Below are 16094 nucleotides of genomic sequence, written 5' to 3'. Positions count from 1 at the left end.
CATGTGGCTTCTAATTTTCCCAACACCATTTGTTGAAGAGACTGTCTTTTGTCCATTGCCCATTCTTTACTGCTTTGTCGAAGATTAGTTGGCCATAGAGTTGAGGGCCCATTTCTGGGCTTTCTATTCTGTTCCATTGATCTATGTCTGTTTTTGTGCCAGTACCATACTGTGTTGATGATTACAGCTTTGTAATAGAGTTTGAAGTCTGGATTGTAATGCCACCAACTTTGGTTTTCTTTTTCAACATTCCTCTGGCTATTCAGGGTCTTTTCTGGTTTGGTATAAATTTTAGGATTATTTGTTCCATTTCTTTGAAAAAAATGGATGGGATTTTGATAGGGATTGCATTAAATGTATAGATTGCTTTAGGTAGTATAGACATTTTCACAATATTTGTTCTTCCAATCCATGAACATGGAACATTTTTCCATTTCTTTGTGTCTTCCTCAATTTCTTTCATGAGTATTCTATAGTTCTCTAAGTATGGATTCTTTGCCTCTTTGGTTAGCTTTATTCCTAGGTATCTTATGGTTTTGGGTGTAATTGTAAATGGGATCGACTTCTGAATTTCTCTTTTTTCTGTCTTGCTCTTGGTGTATAGAAATGCAACTGATTTCTGTGCAATTATTTTTAATATCCAGACACTTTACTGAATTCCTGTATGAGTTCTAGCAGTTTTGGTGTGGAGTCTTTGGGTTTTCCACATAACATATCATATCATATGCAAAGAGTGATATTTTGACTTCTTCTTTGGCAATTTGGATGCCTTTTATTTCTTTTTGTTGTCTGATTGCTGAGGCTAGGACCTCTAGTACTATGTTGAATAGCAGTGGTGAGAGTAGACATTCCTGCCAGGTTCCTGACTTTAGGAGAGAAGCTCACAGGTTTTCCGCATTGAGAATGATACTCACTGTGGGTTTTTCATAGATGGCTTTGATGATATTGAGGTATGTACACTCTATCCCTAGTCTGTGAAGAGTTTTGATCAAGAAAGAATGCTGTACTTTGTCAAATGCTTTTTCAGCATCTATTGAGAGTATCATATGGTTCTTGTTCTTTCTTTTATTAGTGTATTGTATCACATTGATTTATTTGTGGGTGTTGAACCAACCTTGCAGCCCAGGAATAAATCCCACTTGGCTGTGGTGAATAGTCCTTTTGATGTACTGTTGGATCCTATTGGCTAGTATTTTGGTGAGAATTTTTGCATCCCTGTTCATCAAGGATATCAGTCTGTAATTCTCCTTTTTGATGGGGTCTTTGTCTGGCTTTTGGATCAAGGTAATGCTGGCCTTATAAAATGGGTTTGGAAGTTTTTCTTCCATTTCTATTTTTTGGAAGAGTTTCAGGAGAATAGGTATTAATTCTTCTTCAAATGTTTGGTAGAATTCCCCTGGGAAGCCATCTGGCCCTGGGCTCTTGTTTTTTGGGAGATTTTTGATGACTGCTTCAATCTCCTTACTGGTTATGGGTCTGTTCAGGTTTTCTATTTCTTCCTGGCTCATATAGAGGCATTCCTATATGTCTCTAGGAATGTATCATTTCTTCCTTATTGTCAAATTTGCTGGTGTATAGTTGTTCATAATATATTCTTATAATTTTTTGTATTTCTTTGATGTTGGTTGTGATCTCTCATCTTTCATTCATGATTTTATTAATTTGAGTCCTTTCTCTTTTCTTTTTGATAAGTCCGGCCAGGAGTTTATCAATTTTTTTTAAAGATTTTATTTGTTTATTTGACAGACAGAGATCACAAGTAGGCAGAGAAACAGGCACAGAGAAGGAAGCAGGCTCCCTGCTGAGCAGAGAGCCTGATGTGGGGCTCAATCCCAGGACCCAGGGATCATGACCTGAGTTGAAGGTAGAGGCTTTAACCCACTGAGCCACCCAGGTGCCCCATCAGTCTTACTCATTCTTTCAAAGAATCAGCTCCTAGTTTTGTTGATTTGTTCTACTGTACTTCTGGTTTCTGTTTCATTGATTTCTGCTCTGATCTTTATTATTTCTCTTCTTCTGGATTTAGGCTTCCTTTGCTCTTCTTTCTCCAGCTTCTTTAGAAATAGGTTTAGGTTGTATACTTGAGACCTTTCTTGTTTCTTGAGAAAGGCTTGTATTGCTATATACTTTCCCCTCAGGAAGGCTTTTGCTGTATCCCAAAGATTTTGAACAGTTGTGTTTTCATTTTCATTTGTTTCCATGAATTTTTTAAATTCTTCTTTAATTTCCTGGTTGACCCATTCATTCCTAAGTAGAATGTTCTTTAGCCTCCATGTATTTGAGTATTTCCAACTTTCCTCCTGTGCTTGAGTTCTAGTTTCAGAGCATTGTGGTCTGAAAATATGCAGAGAATGATCCCAATCTTTTGGTAGCAGTTGAGACTTGATTTATGACCCAGGATGTGATCTATTCTGGAGAATGTTCCATGTGCACTAGAGAAGAATGTGTATTCTGTTGTTTTGGGATGGAATGTTCTAAATATATTTGTGATGTCCATCTGGTCCAATGTGTCATTTGAAGCCTTTATTTCCCTGTTGATCTTTTGCTTAGATAATCTGTCCATTTCAGTGAGGGGAATGTTAAAGTCCCCTACCATTATAGTATTATTGCTGATGTGTTTCTTTGATTTTGTTATTAATTGCTTTATATAATTGGCTGCTCCCATGTTAGGGGCAGAGATATTTAAAATTGTTAGATCTTCTTCTTGGGCAGACCCTTTAAGTATGATATAGTGTCCTTCCTCATCTCTTATTAGAGTCTTTGGCTTTAAATCTAATTTGTCTGATGTAAGGATTGCCACTCCAGCTTTCTTTTGATGTCCATTAGCATGGTAAATTGTTTTCCACCCCCTCACTTTAAATCTGGAGGTGTCTTCGGATCTAAAATGAGTTTCTTGCAGAGAGTGTATCGATGGGTCTTGTTTTTTGTTGTTGTTGTTTTTATCCTTTCTGATATCCTGTGTCTTTTTATTGGAGCATTTAGTCCATTTACATTCAGGGTAACTATTGAAAGATATGAATTTCATGCCATTGTATTGCCAGTAAGTTGAATGTTACTGTATATTATCTCTGTTCCTTTCTGGTTGGTTAGTTTTAGGCTCTCTCTTTGCTTAGAGGACACCTTTCAATATTTCCTGTAGGGCTGGTTTGGTGTTTGCAAATTCTTTTTGTTTTTGTTTGTCCTGGAAGATTTTTATCTCTCATTCTATTTTCAGTGACACCCTAGCTGGATATAATATTCTTCTCATTTAGTGCTCTGAATATATCATGTCAGTTCTTTCTGGCCTGCCAAGTCTCTGTGGATAAGTCTGCTGCCAGTGTAATATTTCTACCATTGTATGCTACAGACCCCTTGTCCCAAGCTGCTTTCAGGATTTTCTCTTTGTCACTGAGACTTGTAAGTTTTATTATTAGATGACAGGGTGTGGGCATATTTTTATTGATTTTGAGGGGGGTTCTCTGTGCCTCCTGGATTTTGATGCTTGTTCGCTTTGCCAAATTAAGGAAATTATCTTCTATAATTTGCTCCAATATACTTGCTGCCCCTCTCTCGCTCTCTTTTCTTCTTCTGGGATACCAATTATTCTAATATTGTTTCATCTTATGGTATCACTTATCTCTCGAATTCTCCCCTCATGGTCCAGTAGTCGTTTGTCTATCTTTTGCTCAGCTTCTTTATTCTCCATAATTTGGTCTTCTATATCACTAATTCTCTCTTCTGCCTCATTTATCTTGTCTTTAGCTGTAAGAGCCTCCATTCTTGATTGCCCCTCATTAATAGCTTTTAAAATTTCAACTTGATTAGATTTTAGTTCATTTCTCCAGAATGGGATTTTATTTCTCCAGAAAGGGATTCTTTGGTATCTTCCATGCTTTTTGCAGGTCTGGCTAGCACCTTGATAATTGTCATTCTGAACTCTAGATCTGACATCTTACTAATGTCTGTATTGATTAGGTCCCTAGCCATTGGTACTGCCTCTTGTTCTTTTTTTGAGGTGAGTTTTTCTGCCTTGTAGAATAGATGAATGAGAGAACAAAATACTAAGAGGGTAGCAATGACCCCAGAAACATATACACTAACAAATCGGGAAGAAACCCAAAATGGGGGGTGGGGAAGGGGAGAAAATAGGGGGAAAATATATATATATGACTGGTGAATAGAACGGAGCCACACACTTGATTTTGGGTGTATTTTGTTCTGTTAGAAGAAACTCTCTCGCAAATTTTAAAGAAAGAAAAAAATATATATACAACAATAAGGGTAAACATGATGAAGGGATGGAATATGACTGTAAAGATGAGAATTTAAAAAGATTCTAAAAAAGGAATTGATAAGAAGTGGTTGAAAAAAATTTTAAAAAGAGGAAAGAATGTGAGACTAGGCTGGAGACTAGAAGAAAGCCATGCACTAGATTTAGGGTATATTTTGATCTATTAGAAGAAATTGTATCCCAAGATTTTAAAGGAAAAAACCCTATATGTATACAAAAAATAAGGTTAAATACAATGAAGAGATAAAATATGACTATAACAATGAAAATTAAAAAGGGTTTTTAAAAGGGTATTGAAAATGTAAAGTAGTTGAAGAACGTTGAAATAGGGAAGAGGAAAAATAAAAAAATAGAATAAGAAAAAAATAAAATTAAAAAAAATTAACTTCAAAGGCTAACATGGGGAAAAAGTCATAAATGCTATGTGTTGCTTTCCCCTAGCTCTGGAGTTCTGCAGTTCTCACTGATAAGTGAACTTGGTCTTGGCTTGATGTTCTTGCTGATCTTCTGGGGGAGGGGCCTGTTGCAGTGATTCTCAAATGTCTTTGCCCAAGGCGGAATTGCACCACCCTGGCCAGGGGTCAGGCTAAGTAATCTGCTTGGGTTCATCTCGGGAGCTTTTGTTTCCTGAATGCTTTCCATACAGCTTTGGAGAATGAGAATGAAGATGGCAGCATCCCAACCTCCAGCCCCGTAGGAGCCAAGAGCTCAGGACCCCACTCCTCAGTCAATCCCTCCTGTCTCCCAGGTCTCCGGCCGCACTCCATGATCACCTAGCCTGTGACTGAGCATTTCTGTCTCTGGCACACGGCCCCTTTTGAAGTCTCCAAACCCAGCAGATTCCTGAAGTGTGAAGTGTGCTCCTGTGCCAGTCCTCCCGGTGGATGAACGAGGGTGTCTCTCCAGATCTGCCACTTGTGGAGTCCATGATCGAAAAGCAGTGGTCTGACTTTGCCTCATATCATGGTTTATGGCAACCCCGAGCTGAAAGCTCATTCCTAGGCTCCATCTCTGTAGCTGGCTTCCCTACTCCGATACCTGGAAGCTCTGCCATACTCAGACACCCCTGGTCTTTCTGTGGCCCTGAAGGTCCTGAGACCTGTGAGGATTCTACCACCCCTACCCCCCCCCTTAGCCACTGGAGCTATGTTCCTCCTCGTAGCAGACTTCTAAAAGTTCCAATTTTGTGTTCCCCTGCTCTGCTCCTTCCCAGGAGCCGGCCCCTACCCCCGCAGTCAATCTTCCTGTGGCTTTGGATTCACTTCTCTGCCCATCCTACCTTCTGGAAAGTGGTCAATTTTTGTTCCTGAAATTGCTGCTCTTCTTCTCTTCTATCTCCTGTTGAGTTTGTAGGAGTTTAGAGCGGTTTGATAACTATCTAGCTAAACTCTTGGGACCTGATGATATTTAGGTCTCCTACTCCTTCACCATCTTGCTCCTCTCTCAGCCTGGAGCCCTTTATGGAAAAATATTTTTTTGGCCCAGTTTGGGTTCAGTGGTAAAGCATACCGGTGTCTGTCATTGATGTGGGCATAGGAAAGAGCAGAACTCATACCAAAGACTTTCCATATCACATTTAAGGGCAGTAGGGTCCTTGTCTTTAGGGAGCTTGCATTCAAATGGGGAAAGCATGATTCATGCCGGGAGCAAGACAATGAGACAAAAAAGTAAAACACAATTAGGAACCCTTGAACAGTAACCATCCAAACAAGTACAATTGACTGTAGGGAAGGCTGAGAACTTGCTAAGTACTTAGAGAAGCCAGAATGCCCTTGCTCAGATGGGGTTGATCTGCAACGGTTTTCTGGGGCAGTGCATTTTGTGTTGGATTGGAAGGCAGCCAGGAGACATAATGTGAAATTGGAGGGGTAGTCTAGATTAAAAGGAATGTGGGTTTCTGGGTGTTTTTTGACTGGTTTCCCCAAAGTCTCAGCCACTCAGAGTGACCATGCTGACCTTTGACCTCCCCACAGCGAGGACGTGTGCAAACGTGGCTTCACCGTCATCATCGACATGCGGGGCTCCAAGTGGGACCTCATCAAACCTCTTCTCAAGACACTGCAGGAAGCCTTTCCAGCCGAGATCCATGTGGCCCTCATCATCAAACCCGACAACTTCTGGCAGAAGCAGAAGACCAACTTTGGCAGCTCCAAGTTCATCTTTGAGGTGAGCCAGACCTCTCTCATAGCTCCCTCTTTCACTTCCCCTTCTGCTACCCACACATTTCTTGCTTCTGCTTTTCCACCTATCCTATGATATGCTGCATGGCAGGAGCTGATATTTCAGGATTCCTTGGCTATTGTGGCCTTATCAGTGAGTCTTGGAAGGAGTAAGAGGCCCAAGAGATTGTCCTGGACTCTTAGCCAGTCCATTGAAATGTTGACCTTGGCCAGCTGGTGGCTCCCACCCCACGGGCTGTGTGCTCTCATACTTGCCCTTTCTGAGGCAGGCTGTGGTCATTAATGTGTGGATGGATCTCAGCCTTTGCCCTTGACTTTCTGCCTTCTGCCTACCTCTACCCTGCCTTCCCCCACATCACTGAGTCCCCCTCTCTCTGTCTGCCCCTCACAGACAAGCATGGTGTCCGTGGAGGGCCTCACGAAGCTGGTGGACCCTTCCCAGCTAACCGAGGAGTTCGATGGCTCCCTCGACTACAACCACGAGGAGTGGATTGAGCTGCGACTCTCCCTGGAGGAGTTCTTCAACAGCGCCGTGCACCTGCTGTCCCGCCTCGAGGACCTGCAGGAGATGCTGGCCCGGAAGGAGTTCCCTGTGGACGTGGAAGGCTCGCGGCGGCTCATTGACGAGCACACACAACTCAAGAAGAAGGTGCTGAAGGCCCCCGTGGAGGAGCTGGACCGGGAGGGGCAGCGGCTGCTGCAGTGTATTCGCTGCAGCGATGGGTTCTCTGGACGCAACTGTATCCCGGGCAGCGCCGATTTCCAGAGCCTGGTGCCCAAGATCACCAGCCTCCTGGACAAGCTGCACTCCACCCGGCAGCACCTGCACCAGATGTGGCACGTGCGCAAGCTCAAGCTGGACCAGTGCTTCCAGCTGCGGCTTTTTGAGCAGGACGCCGAGAAGGTAGGAAGGGAGCTGCTGGACCAAGTGGCACTTGGGAGAGGGGGCACGTAGCTTTTGAGGGAAACTTAGGCTGCTAGTCCTACTTCCTGATTAATACTTTTGTGGAAAGCTTTAAAAAAATGTGCCTGCTGGGGGTGCCTGGGTGGCTCAGTCGTTGAGTGACTTACTCTTGATTTCAGCTCAGGTTGTGATCTCCAGGTTGTGGGATCAAGCCCCCGTGGGACTCCATGCTGAACATGGAGCCTGCCTGAGATTCTCCCTCTCCCTCTGCCCCTCCCTACCTTCCCCCACCTGGCTTGTGCATGCTCTCTCTCTGTCTCTCTTTCAAAAAAAAAAAAGGAAAACGTGCCTACTGGTTTGGGCTGATCTATTTCAAGCATATATTTGGTCATTGATCACTGACTTTAAAGCTCCCCTTATATAGTGTTTATTATGTTCCAGGTAGTGTCCTAAGCACCACGTGTAAATTAACGCAGTTTAATCATCTCAAGAGTCTTAGGAGATAGGTGTATTGTTATTATCCCATTTTACAGATGAAGAACCTGGCAAGGTAAATAACGGCCAATCTGAGCAGTGCCAGGCAGCTCCATGGTCCACACTTCTGCACTATTGCACACTGCCCCTGCCAGGGCGTGCAGTGAGTGGACCAAGCCGGCTCAGCAACAAAAATAATAATACTGTTGCGACTTAGTGATTATTGTCCTGCAGTGTCTTTTACCATTGACAAAGCACTTTCACAGGCGGCGTCTTATTTAATCTGTGCGGCCCTTTGATCCTCGGAGGTGGGTGGTGGTGTCTCTGCTGACAGGCAGGGAAACGGGTGCTCTTTGATCTTAGGGCTATAATGGCAGACTTGACATGAATCCTGCTTTCTTCCCTTTGAAGTTCAAGGCTCTTCCTTCCATACCACTTCTTTCTGGAGGTTTTTTCTCAGCTGCTGAGTAGCTTCTCAAGCAAGACCCCATTTTCCCAGCAGTGAATTTTCAAAGCTTTCCCCTTATCAGGGGACATATGAGAAAGTGAAAAAGAAAAATAGAGCGTGCCTTTTTGTCGAAGACACAAAAGTATCTTCTCTAGATTCTCTCCAAGCTAAAGGAGAGAGTTGACTTCATACATAATAGGCACTTTAAGAAGAGTGTAATGAGTTTTCCTTCTATCGGTTTTCTGGGGAGAGCTTATATTTAAATGCATAACACTACTCTTGGTGATACCATGACGTCTCAGTCACCTGTGAGTTTTACAGTGTTTGATATAATGGTTTTGTGTCTTTTAAGAGCCTGTATTGAAAATGTCTCTAGGTATTTGTAAGTAATGAAATCAGGCTACAAAACTATATAGAATTATGATCCCAATTTATGTGAGAATGCCAACGTAGGTGTAAATGGGAAAAAACTCACCACAGTGCTATTGTTTTGATTTCAAGGGGCCAGGCTTATGGTTGATTTAATTTCGCACTCTATTTTTTGTGCTTTCTAATCTTCATAGTTCGTAAGCAGATGAAAATCAATACATGTGATTTTTAAAGACTGTATAGCCGCTTTCCACAAAGGAACTCTTGAACATCCTGGAAGCCAGTTTTGGAAAGGGACATGTAGAGGGGTTTCTTGCACAAATTTAGGTATTGCGAGGTCTCCCACTGGCCTTCCTGAGTCCTCCTTGCCCAGTGGCTTGGCAGCTGAGATCCAGTCCTGTCCTGTCCCACCCTGGGAAGGGTGCCTGGGACTACAGAATCCCTGTCACTGCTCAGCACATGAGGAGAGACACCAGGGCAGAAGCAGCTGCTCTGTGAAGCCAGAGGCCAGTACCTTGGCTTCTGTGACCAATATTCGAAAGGTCTGGACATCTCCTTTTTACTTGTGGTCTCTTCTCCTCTGGGGCAGGAAATCTACTTTGCAGTCTGACTCACGTGCCTGTTTCAAAGAACCAGGGCCAGAAGGGGGGGCAGGGGACTCAGGTCTGCCTAGAAGTGTTCTGTTGGAAGCATTTCACTGTATCCCTGAAGCTCAAGATTATGGGAAGCCTTCATAGGGCAGATAGTGAATCTCTCAGAAGCCAAGCAGAACAAAACAAAAACACCCAGGCTTCAGAAATCCCCAGGTAGCGAAAGCTGACCTTCTAGAGTTAGCCAAGCACCAGTCAACCAAGTAGTCATTTCTGCCACACATATATCTTCTCAATTCATGCTCATAGATTCTTACGGTGTATTATTGTCCCCATTTCACAGTTGAAGAAAACTCGGAATGGATGCTGATAGGCGCTGGAAGCTCCAAGAGATGAAGTGTCTTGCCCAAAGTTGCACTGTGGGTTAGACAGAGCATGTAGTGGTTCTGTCTCCCAAGTCCACCCAAACTCTGGCCCAACACCCCTGCTAGCCATCTGCTCCCAGGGTGGATGCCTCATGCTACCACTGAGCACTGCCTCAGAGCCCCCTGGAGACTCTCTCCAAGCCCACCTTCTAATGCTCTCTGGACAGCAGGGGATCTTAACCCTTCTGTGCTATGGATACAAAGTAATAAATATATAAGCATGTAAAATAATTACTGAAGTACAGTGACTCCATTTTTAAAAATAACTAACTTTAATACTTGTCTAGGAACATGTTAAGTAGCAAGCTCTATTTGAAGTCTTATAACTGCCTTTCAGGGCAACATGTGTGTTTTTCTATTGATGTCAGAGGCATGAATATTGCTGACATTAATGTAGTTTGCTGCCTACATTCAGAATTGAAGGGAATGCTGTATTTCAGTTTGAGGCTAGTGAAAATCAAGGCATATTTTTTCCCCCATCCAAGTACACAATCCTCATTTCTATGCAGGACTCTAAGTTTAGGATCCATATCCCATGGTGTGTTCATACTGTAAAAAGTTTGTGTGTGTGTGTGGCATGTGTGTGGTATGTTGGTGTGTGTAGAGAGGAAGGGGAGAGAATATAAAAAATGAAACAGGGGCAGTGAAGGGACGATGGAAAAGGGCAGCCCAGGAATATTTTGATATTGAGTCAGTGATGAAAACATGGGTCAGGCTTGACCCAGCTGCCACAGAAAATGTGCTGGGTGTGGGGGCAGGAGAGAAAAACAGTCCTTTTAAGTTGCTGCAAGATTGATTTGAAATATCTGTGCAGAACCAAGTGCCTCAGCCCTTGACTTATTTGGTGTTTTTGAAGGGGGGGGTGAGGAGGCTGGCGGTTTGGGGTAAGGGTTGTGTGCACAGATCCACATCTAAACAAGAGTGTGAGGAAATAGTTACTACATGAGCCACTTAGTCTCCTTTCTGGTGGGAGGCTTGTTGGAGGCCTGCATTTCCAGATCTGGGAAACTCTCAGCAAACTGAGGAGACTGGTAACGGCCTTGCTACTATTTTTGTAAGGGGGGTGAGTGCAGAGTATCCCCGTTGGCCCTGTGGGGTGAGGGCTTGTTTTCCAAGGGCTTGAATAAGAGTTGTTGCTCCCCATCTACCAGCTGGCCTTGGAGAGTGAAACTATCTCTCCCTCCCACCTTCCTCTGACCTCTGAAATGACTCTTCCTCATCTTGGGGGTAGGGTGGGGAGGGAGCCATTTTCTCTGCCAATTAAACATTTCTGGAGGAGGGACACTTCCACAGATAATTCATAAGGAAGGCCACCCATTCATTTAATAAACTGCTGTTGAGCAGCTGTCATGAGCCCCAAATAAGGCACTGGGATAAAGATAAGTAGGCTAGAATTTGTGCCCTGGGACAGCAAGCTGTCACAAACTCCTAGTTATTATTAGTTATGTCTGCTGTGTGCACCCCCTGCTCTAGGCACAGCCTCCACAGCTGGGGAGTTTTTAGAGAGGAGGGAAGTAATGCTGCAGCTCAGGAATGGTAGGAAACCCTCAATGAGCAAGCTGTGGGAGAACTGGGCAACTGAGAGGTGATTCAAATAGCACTTGATTCATCTTGTCAGATGCACGGCACCTCGGTCCTCTGCCCTCCAGTCTGACTCACGGTCCCGTCCTCCACTGCACTGCCTGAACACAGCTGGGCCACTCTGCATTAGCGGGTGCAGGTTATGGTTCTCTTTGCAGACCTGTCTCACAGCCACTTGCCCCCACAGCCACCCAGGACCCTGTGGGATGGGGGTGTCTGCCCTGCAGTCACGTCCCACTACCAGAGAGAAGGGAGGCTTCCTCCCCAGCAGGGGCAGTTTGTGCTATGAAGGTCTAGTAGACTTGTTCCTCATCCTCTTGTTGCTTCCATGGAGGATCCTACCAAGCTGCTCCCCAACCCCACCCCATCTTTCCTGGGTGCCTGGGTGCATCTCAGAATGGCAGAGCTGGAAAAGACCTTGAGATCGGAAAGTCTCCCTTCCACACAGTGTGAGGAACCCAGCCTTGTTGTCCTGATGACAGCCATTGTGACCTCACGATGCCCAGCAATATGCCAATGGCAGTGACGCGTATCAGAACATCAGGAAGCTGCTGCACCATCCACCTTGCGGCGTGCAGAAGCCCACCATCTTCCAGTCTTTGCAGGAAAGAAGTGCCTTGAAGGGCTCTAGTGTACAATGGACTTACCTGATACAGAAACCTTCACCTACTCTGCTCCTGAATTAATCCTGATGTCCACCCAGGAGGCCCATGCTCTAGTCTTGCCCAAAGCCATTCCAGAAAGAAGTGTATCCTTTCTGTGGATGGGGCTACTCTGCAGGGCTTCCAGTGTTGGACTCATGCTCATTATTGGTTCATGCAGCACAGGGTTGTTCCACGTGTAAAACTGTGCTTGGAATGTGCTCCAGACCAGACCTTTAGTCGGGAAGGTATCTAGGTAACCACCTCCTCCATGACCAAGGTATGTGCTCACGGGAGACCATCACTGTTACTTCAAGGAGACTGGCCTCACCACACTGCCTGTGGCAAAGCATGCTTTGGAGAGCCAAATTCTGAATGCCTTCCTGCATATTCATTCCTGCGTGCTAGAATTCCTTGCACACCTAAGGGTACCATGTCTGGGCAAAAACAGTTGTACAGGGATTCAGATTCGTTCTGAGAGGCCACTCTGCCAGTTGGGAGACCTTAGGCACATCTTTCTTCTCTGACATCCAATTATATTCCCACAAAAAATGAGGATGGAGAATTTGGGCTAGCTCAGTGTCTCGTGATTTTTCTCCTACTTCTACATCACACTGTCCTCATGAACAACACTTTGTCTTTGTGATAATGTCTTTGAATGGGAGAAGTCACGTGGCAGGGCATGTGCGTGGTCATAGCAGAGGCCGGGGTGGTGGTGGTGGTAGAACTCAGGGTTGTCAGGGCATATGTCAGAATCTCCAGACTGAGGGGCACTGGGGGGCTCAGTTGAGCATCTGCCTTTGGCTTAGGTCATGATACAGGGGTCCTAGGATCGAGCCTGGTATTGGGCTCCCTGCTCAGCTGGGAACCTGCTTCTCCCTCTGCCCCTCCCCGACCCACTCATGCTCTATTTCAATCTCTCTCTCAAATGAATAAATAAAATCTTAAAGAAAAAAAGAAATCTCCAGATTGATTAAGTTTGATAAAGAGCCCACCCACCCTGGCCAAACATGCCTGCCACTTCTTCTTTCAGGCTTGCCATACTAATGATATCTAAGCCTCTTCATAGCTCAGCAATCCTGTAACAATTTTTGCCTTTTTGCTATTCATTCTCCCTAAAAATCTACAGTAGGCTTTTCTGTCTTCAAGGTTGTCACCCTGTTTAGTGATGGAATGTAAGTTTTTCTCAGCAAATAGAACCATCATCTGTTGAGCCCTTGTCTTGCTTTAAAAAAAAAAAAAAAAAAAAGACTTCCAAGCTGCCCAGGCTTGTTATGAGAATCGAAAGGGGTGGTATGTGGAGATGCCGGCTCTGGGCTTCCCTCCCTGCCCCCGTGCTGGTTCAGTCATGCCTTCCTCTTCAGTCATTGGGGGCCTGCCAAGACCATGCAAAGTGTCACTGACGCTGTCTTCCAACTGGACTTGCTCTAGATAATTTTCAGTGATCCCCAAATGAAACAAAATCAAGAATTGAGTTTTGCAAGAAGTCGGCAGTTAGAATGTACATTTGCAGGGGCCAAAGATCACTAGGTTGTGTGATGCCCTTGGCTGAGGTACAGAGAAGAGCGCCTAGGTCAAATGGGGGTCATAGCTGATGGGTTCAGGTTGGGGGAACTGCCACAGGAAAGGTCTCTGGGAAAACAATCACAGAGGAAAGTGATTCCCCCAGGAGGTGGGATTGCCCCTCCCCATACACCTTCTATATCTGAGACTCTTGTCACCTTCTGCTTTGCATTATAACTCAGTGTGTTTGTCTTATTCTCCTGCATGCATGGGGCCAGAAACACTCCCTAAAGTCCATCCAAGAAACACATCTATGCATTTTTATTTTCTTGGAGGTCTGTGCAAACAAAATAATGTGACTTTCATGTTACCATGAGAAAATATTTGTGGGGCCCACTGGGCGAAAGGCATTGTGGCAGGTAGCAGGGCTCTGTGCTAAGGGTTACGTGCTTATTGTGTTTCCCTCTTTGTATGTCCTGTTAACCACATTAGCAATTCAGGACATCCCCAGGATGCCCTGTCCCTGGGCAAAGTATCCACTGCTGTTTCCTGCCCTCTCCCTTCAAGGTATAAACAGTTTTGATCATACCCCAGGGCCCAAAGCAAGACCCATAAGTTGCATCCCGCCTGGAGTGATGAGAACCAGTAGAGCCACTTGTGGAGAGATTCCCCTGCCTCTTCTTCCCATCAGACACTGGCCCACTGCTGCTTCTCCTCGCCACACTTGCAACCCCCACACCCCCAAGCCAGCAGTGAGCGTGACTCCACACTCATTTGTCAAACTGAAGTACCATTGTAGCTATTATAATACAGAATATTTTTTTTGAATGTCGGTTTTTCAAGTGCTCTCACACCCCTGACCTTAGAGGTTTTGTGGTCCAGCCCTTCCTTTTATACAGAAAACTTTGACCCAGAGTAGAGACCCACCCAGAGTCCTACAGTTGGTGGTACATCATTTGGTCTGCTACTACTATGTGGGCAGGCCAGGCAGGGGTGAATAGGGCATCATTTCATAGAGGGAGAGCTGAGACTCAGTGAGGTTGGGCAGTGTGCCTGGGAGAGAGCTCAGGGGGCAGGTAGGAAGCTCCACCCCTCCTCCAATACACATGCGCACGTGTGCGCGTGTACACACACACACACACACACACGCACGCACACGCTGACCTTGCCCTGCAGGAGAAAAGGCCCACAGGCCAACCAGCAACCTAGGAGAGGGCCTGAGGGGCTGGGGGGAATGGAGGGTAGGGGTTCTCACCACTGCTGTAGTCAAAGAGCAAGCCCCAGACAGGACTCCAGGGTGCATGGCCACCAGTCTCTGTGGTTCAGTCCCCTGACCCTTCTTGTTGGGAGGGTGGCTTCAAAGAGCTGCAACCTTGGGGCAGCCAGAGGGCAAGGTCTTTACTTGGCGGTTTGTAATTTCCTGCTGTTTTTAGAGAAAGGCTTTGGTGCCCTCTTGTTCCTGCCCTCCCTCCTCCTGGGGCCTAAACCATGGCCCCCGCACGCCCGACTTACTGGGCTCAGGGTGAGGAAGTGTGTCTGCCTCCCGCCCCTACACAGGACACAGTGTCCTGTATTATTTCCAGCCTGCTGGTCCTGGGAATCTCTACTTACTTTTTCTCATTTCCTCCCCTTGAACATTAGAAACATTAGATTCCAAAAATAATCCAAGTCACAGTGTTCTGCAGGCTGCATGTGTGAGTGTGCTCTCCCAAAGCTGTTTTTCTCCTCCTCCCATCCTTTCTCCCTCTCCTGCGTTTTCAGCTCTGCTGTATGTGGAGGTCACAGGCCTGCAGAAGGCTTGTTGACCTGTGGGTGTGGAGAGCAGATAAGAAGAGGCAGGCCTGGAAGGAACTCAGAGTGGGGGTGTAGGAATCAGGAGGACTTCAGTCCCTCCCAGATCGTCCAGTGGGCTGCAAGGGGCAAGACCAGATAGCCATATGTGAATAGACTGCATATGCAGCCTCTACTTAGGAATGGACCCTACAGAACGTGTGGACCCCACAGTGATTCCTTAGAACTGAGAATCGGGATACTATGTTAATAATGTTTCCAAAATCCAGGTTGTCACACTGATTCTGCCTGTACCAATTTAGGTGAGCTTGAAAGAGAAGGCTCTGATCAGAGGCAGGCGTTGTGTGAAGCCCCAGGAAGTTAACTGAGAATCATTGATTTACTCATTGGTAAGCGGACATTGAGTGTCTCCCATGTGCCAGGTCCTCTGCTAGGTGCTGGGAACCCTGTCTCCCACCCAAGCCCTGGCAGGGGAAATCATGTAGGGAAGCTTAGGGAAAATCAGGCTTAGCACTGATGGGGTTCCTGATACTTGTAAGAAAAGGATGGCACAGAAATAGTGCCCGCTCCAGTGGTTAGGGTCCAGGTAGATATCTAAGTCTCTCTTGCTTACTGGTCAGGAGTTAGGGTTTGGGGGGTGACTAGTATGTAGTGGGGAGACAGTGGGGGTGGCCCAAGAAGAAAGGTAACCTGTCAGCTCTTCCCTAGTAGGGGAACTGGAGGGAATGTCTTAAGTACCATTTTTGGAAGAACAAAAAGACATTCAGGTACACATTACTAAGTGGAAAAACAAGTTGAGTCTCTACAGTAGGGGCCTTTATCAAGGCATTTTACTTTGCAGAACGCAGCTTCCTTCCTTCCCTTCATCTTCTATCTTACTCCCCTGGACCCCTCTCCTTCCTTTCCTATTTGGGACCT

At 45.4% G+C, this 16094-nt stretch overlaps 1 protein-coding gene across 22 annotated transcripts in view; it reads left to right on the top strand.

The window, feature by feature from the left end:
- Positions 1-16094, top strand: part of KALRN (kalirin RhoGEF kinase) — a 661720-nt gene that overhangs the window by 224420 nt on the left and 421206 nt on the right. For all 22 annotated transcript variants that reach the window (XM_044252163.1, XM_044252164.1, XM_044252161.1 and 19 more), the window contains 2 exons: positions 6244-6436; positions 6842-7354. In XM_044252163.1, coding sequence (XP_044108098.1) covers positions 6244-6436; positions 6842-7354 — 706 coding nt within the window. The remainder of the gene's footprint in view (positions 1-6243; positions 6437-6841; positions 7355-16094) is intronic.

This window comes from Neovison vison, chromosome 6 (assembly GCF_020171115.1).
Source record: "Neovison vison isolate M4711 chromosome 6, ASM_NN_V1, whole genome shotgun sequence".
In the NCBI taxonomy this organism is placed as follows: Eukaryota; Metazoa; Chordata; class Mammalia; order Carnivora; family Mustelidae; genus Neogale; species Neogale vison.
The sequence above is the reverse complement of the archived record's forward strand: the minus strand, read 5'-3'. Positions and strand labels throughout refer to the sequence as shown.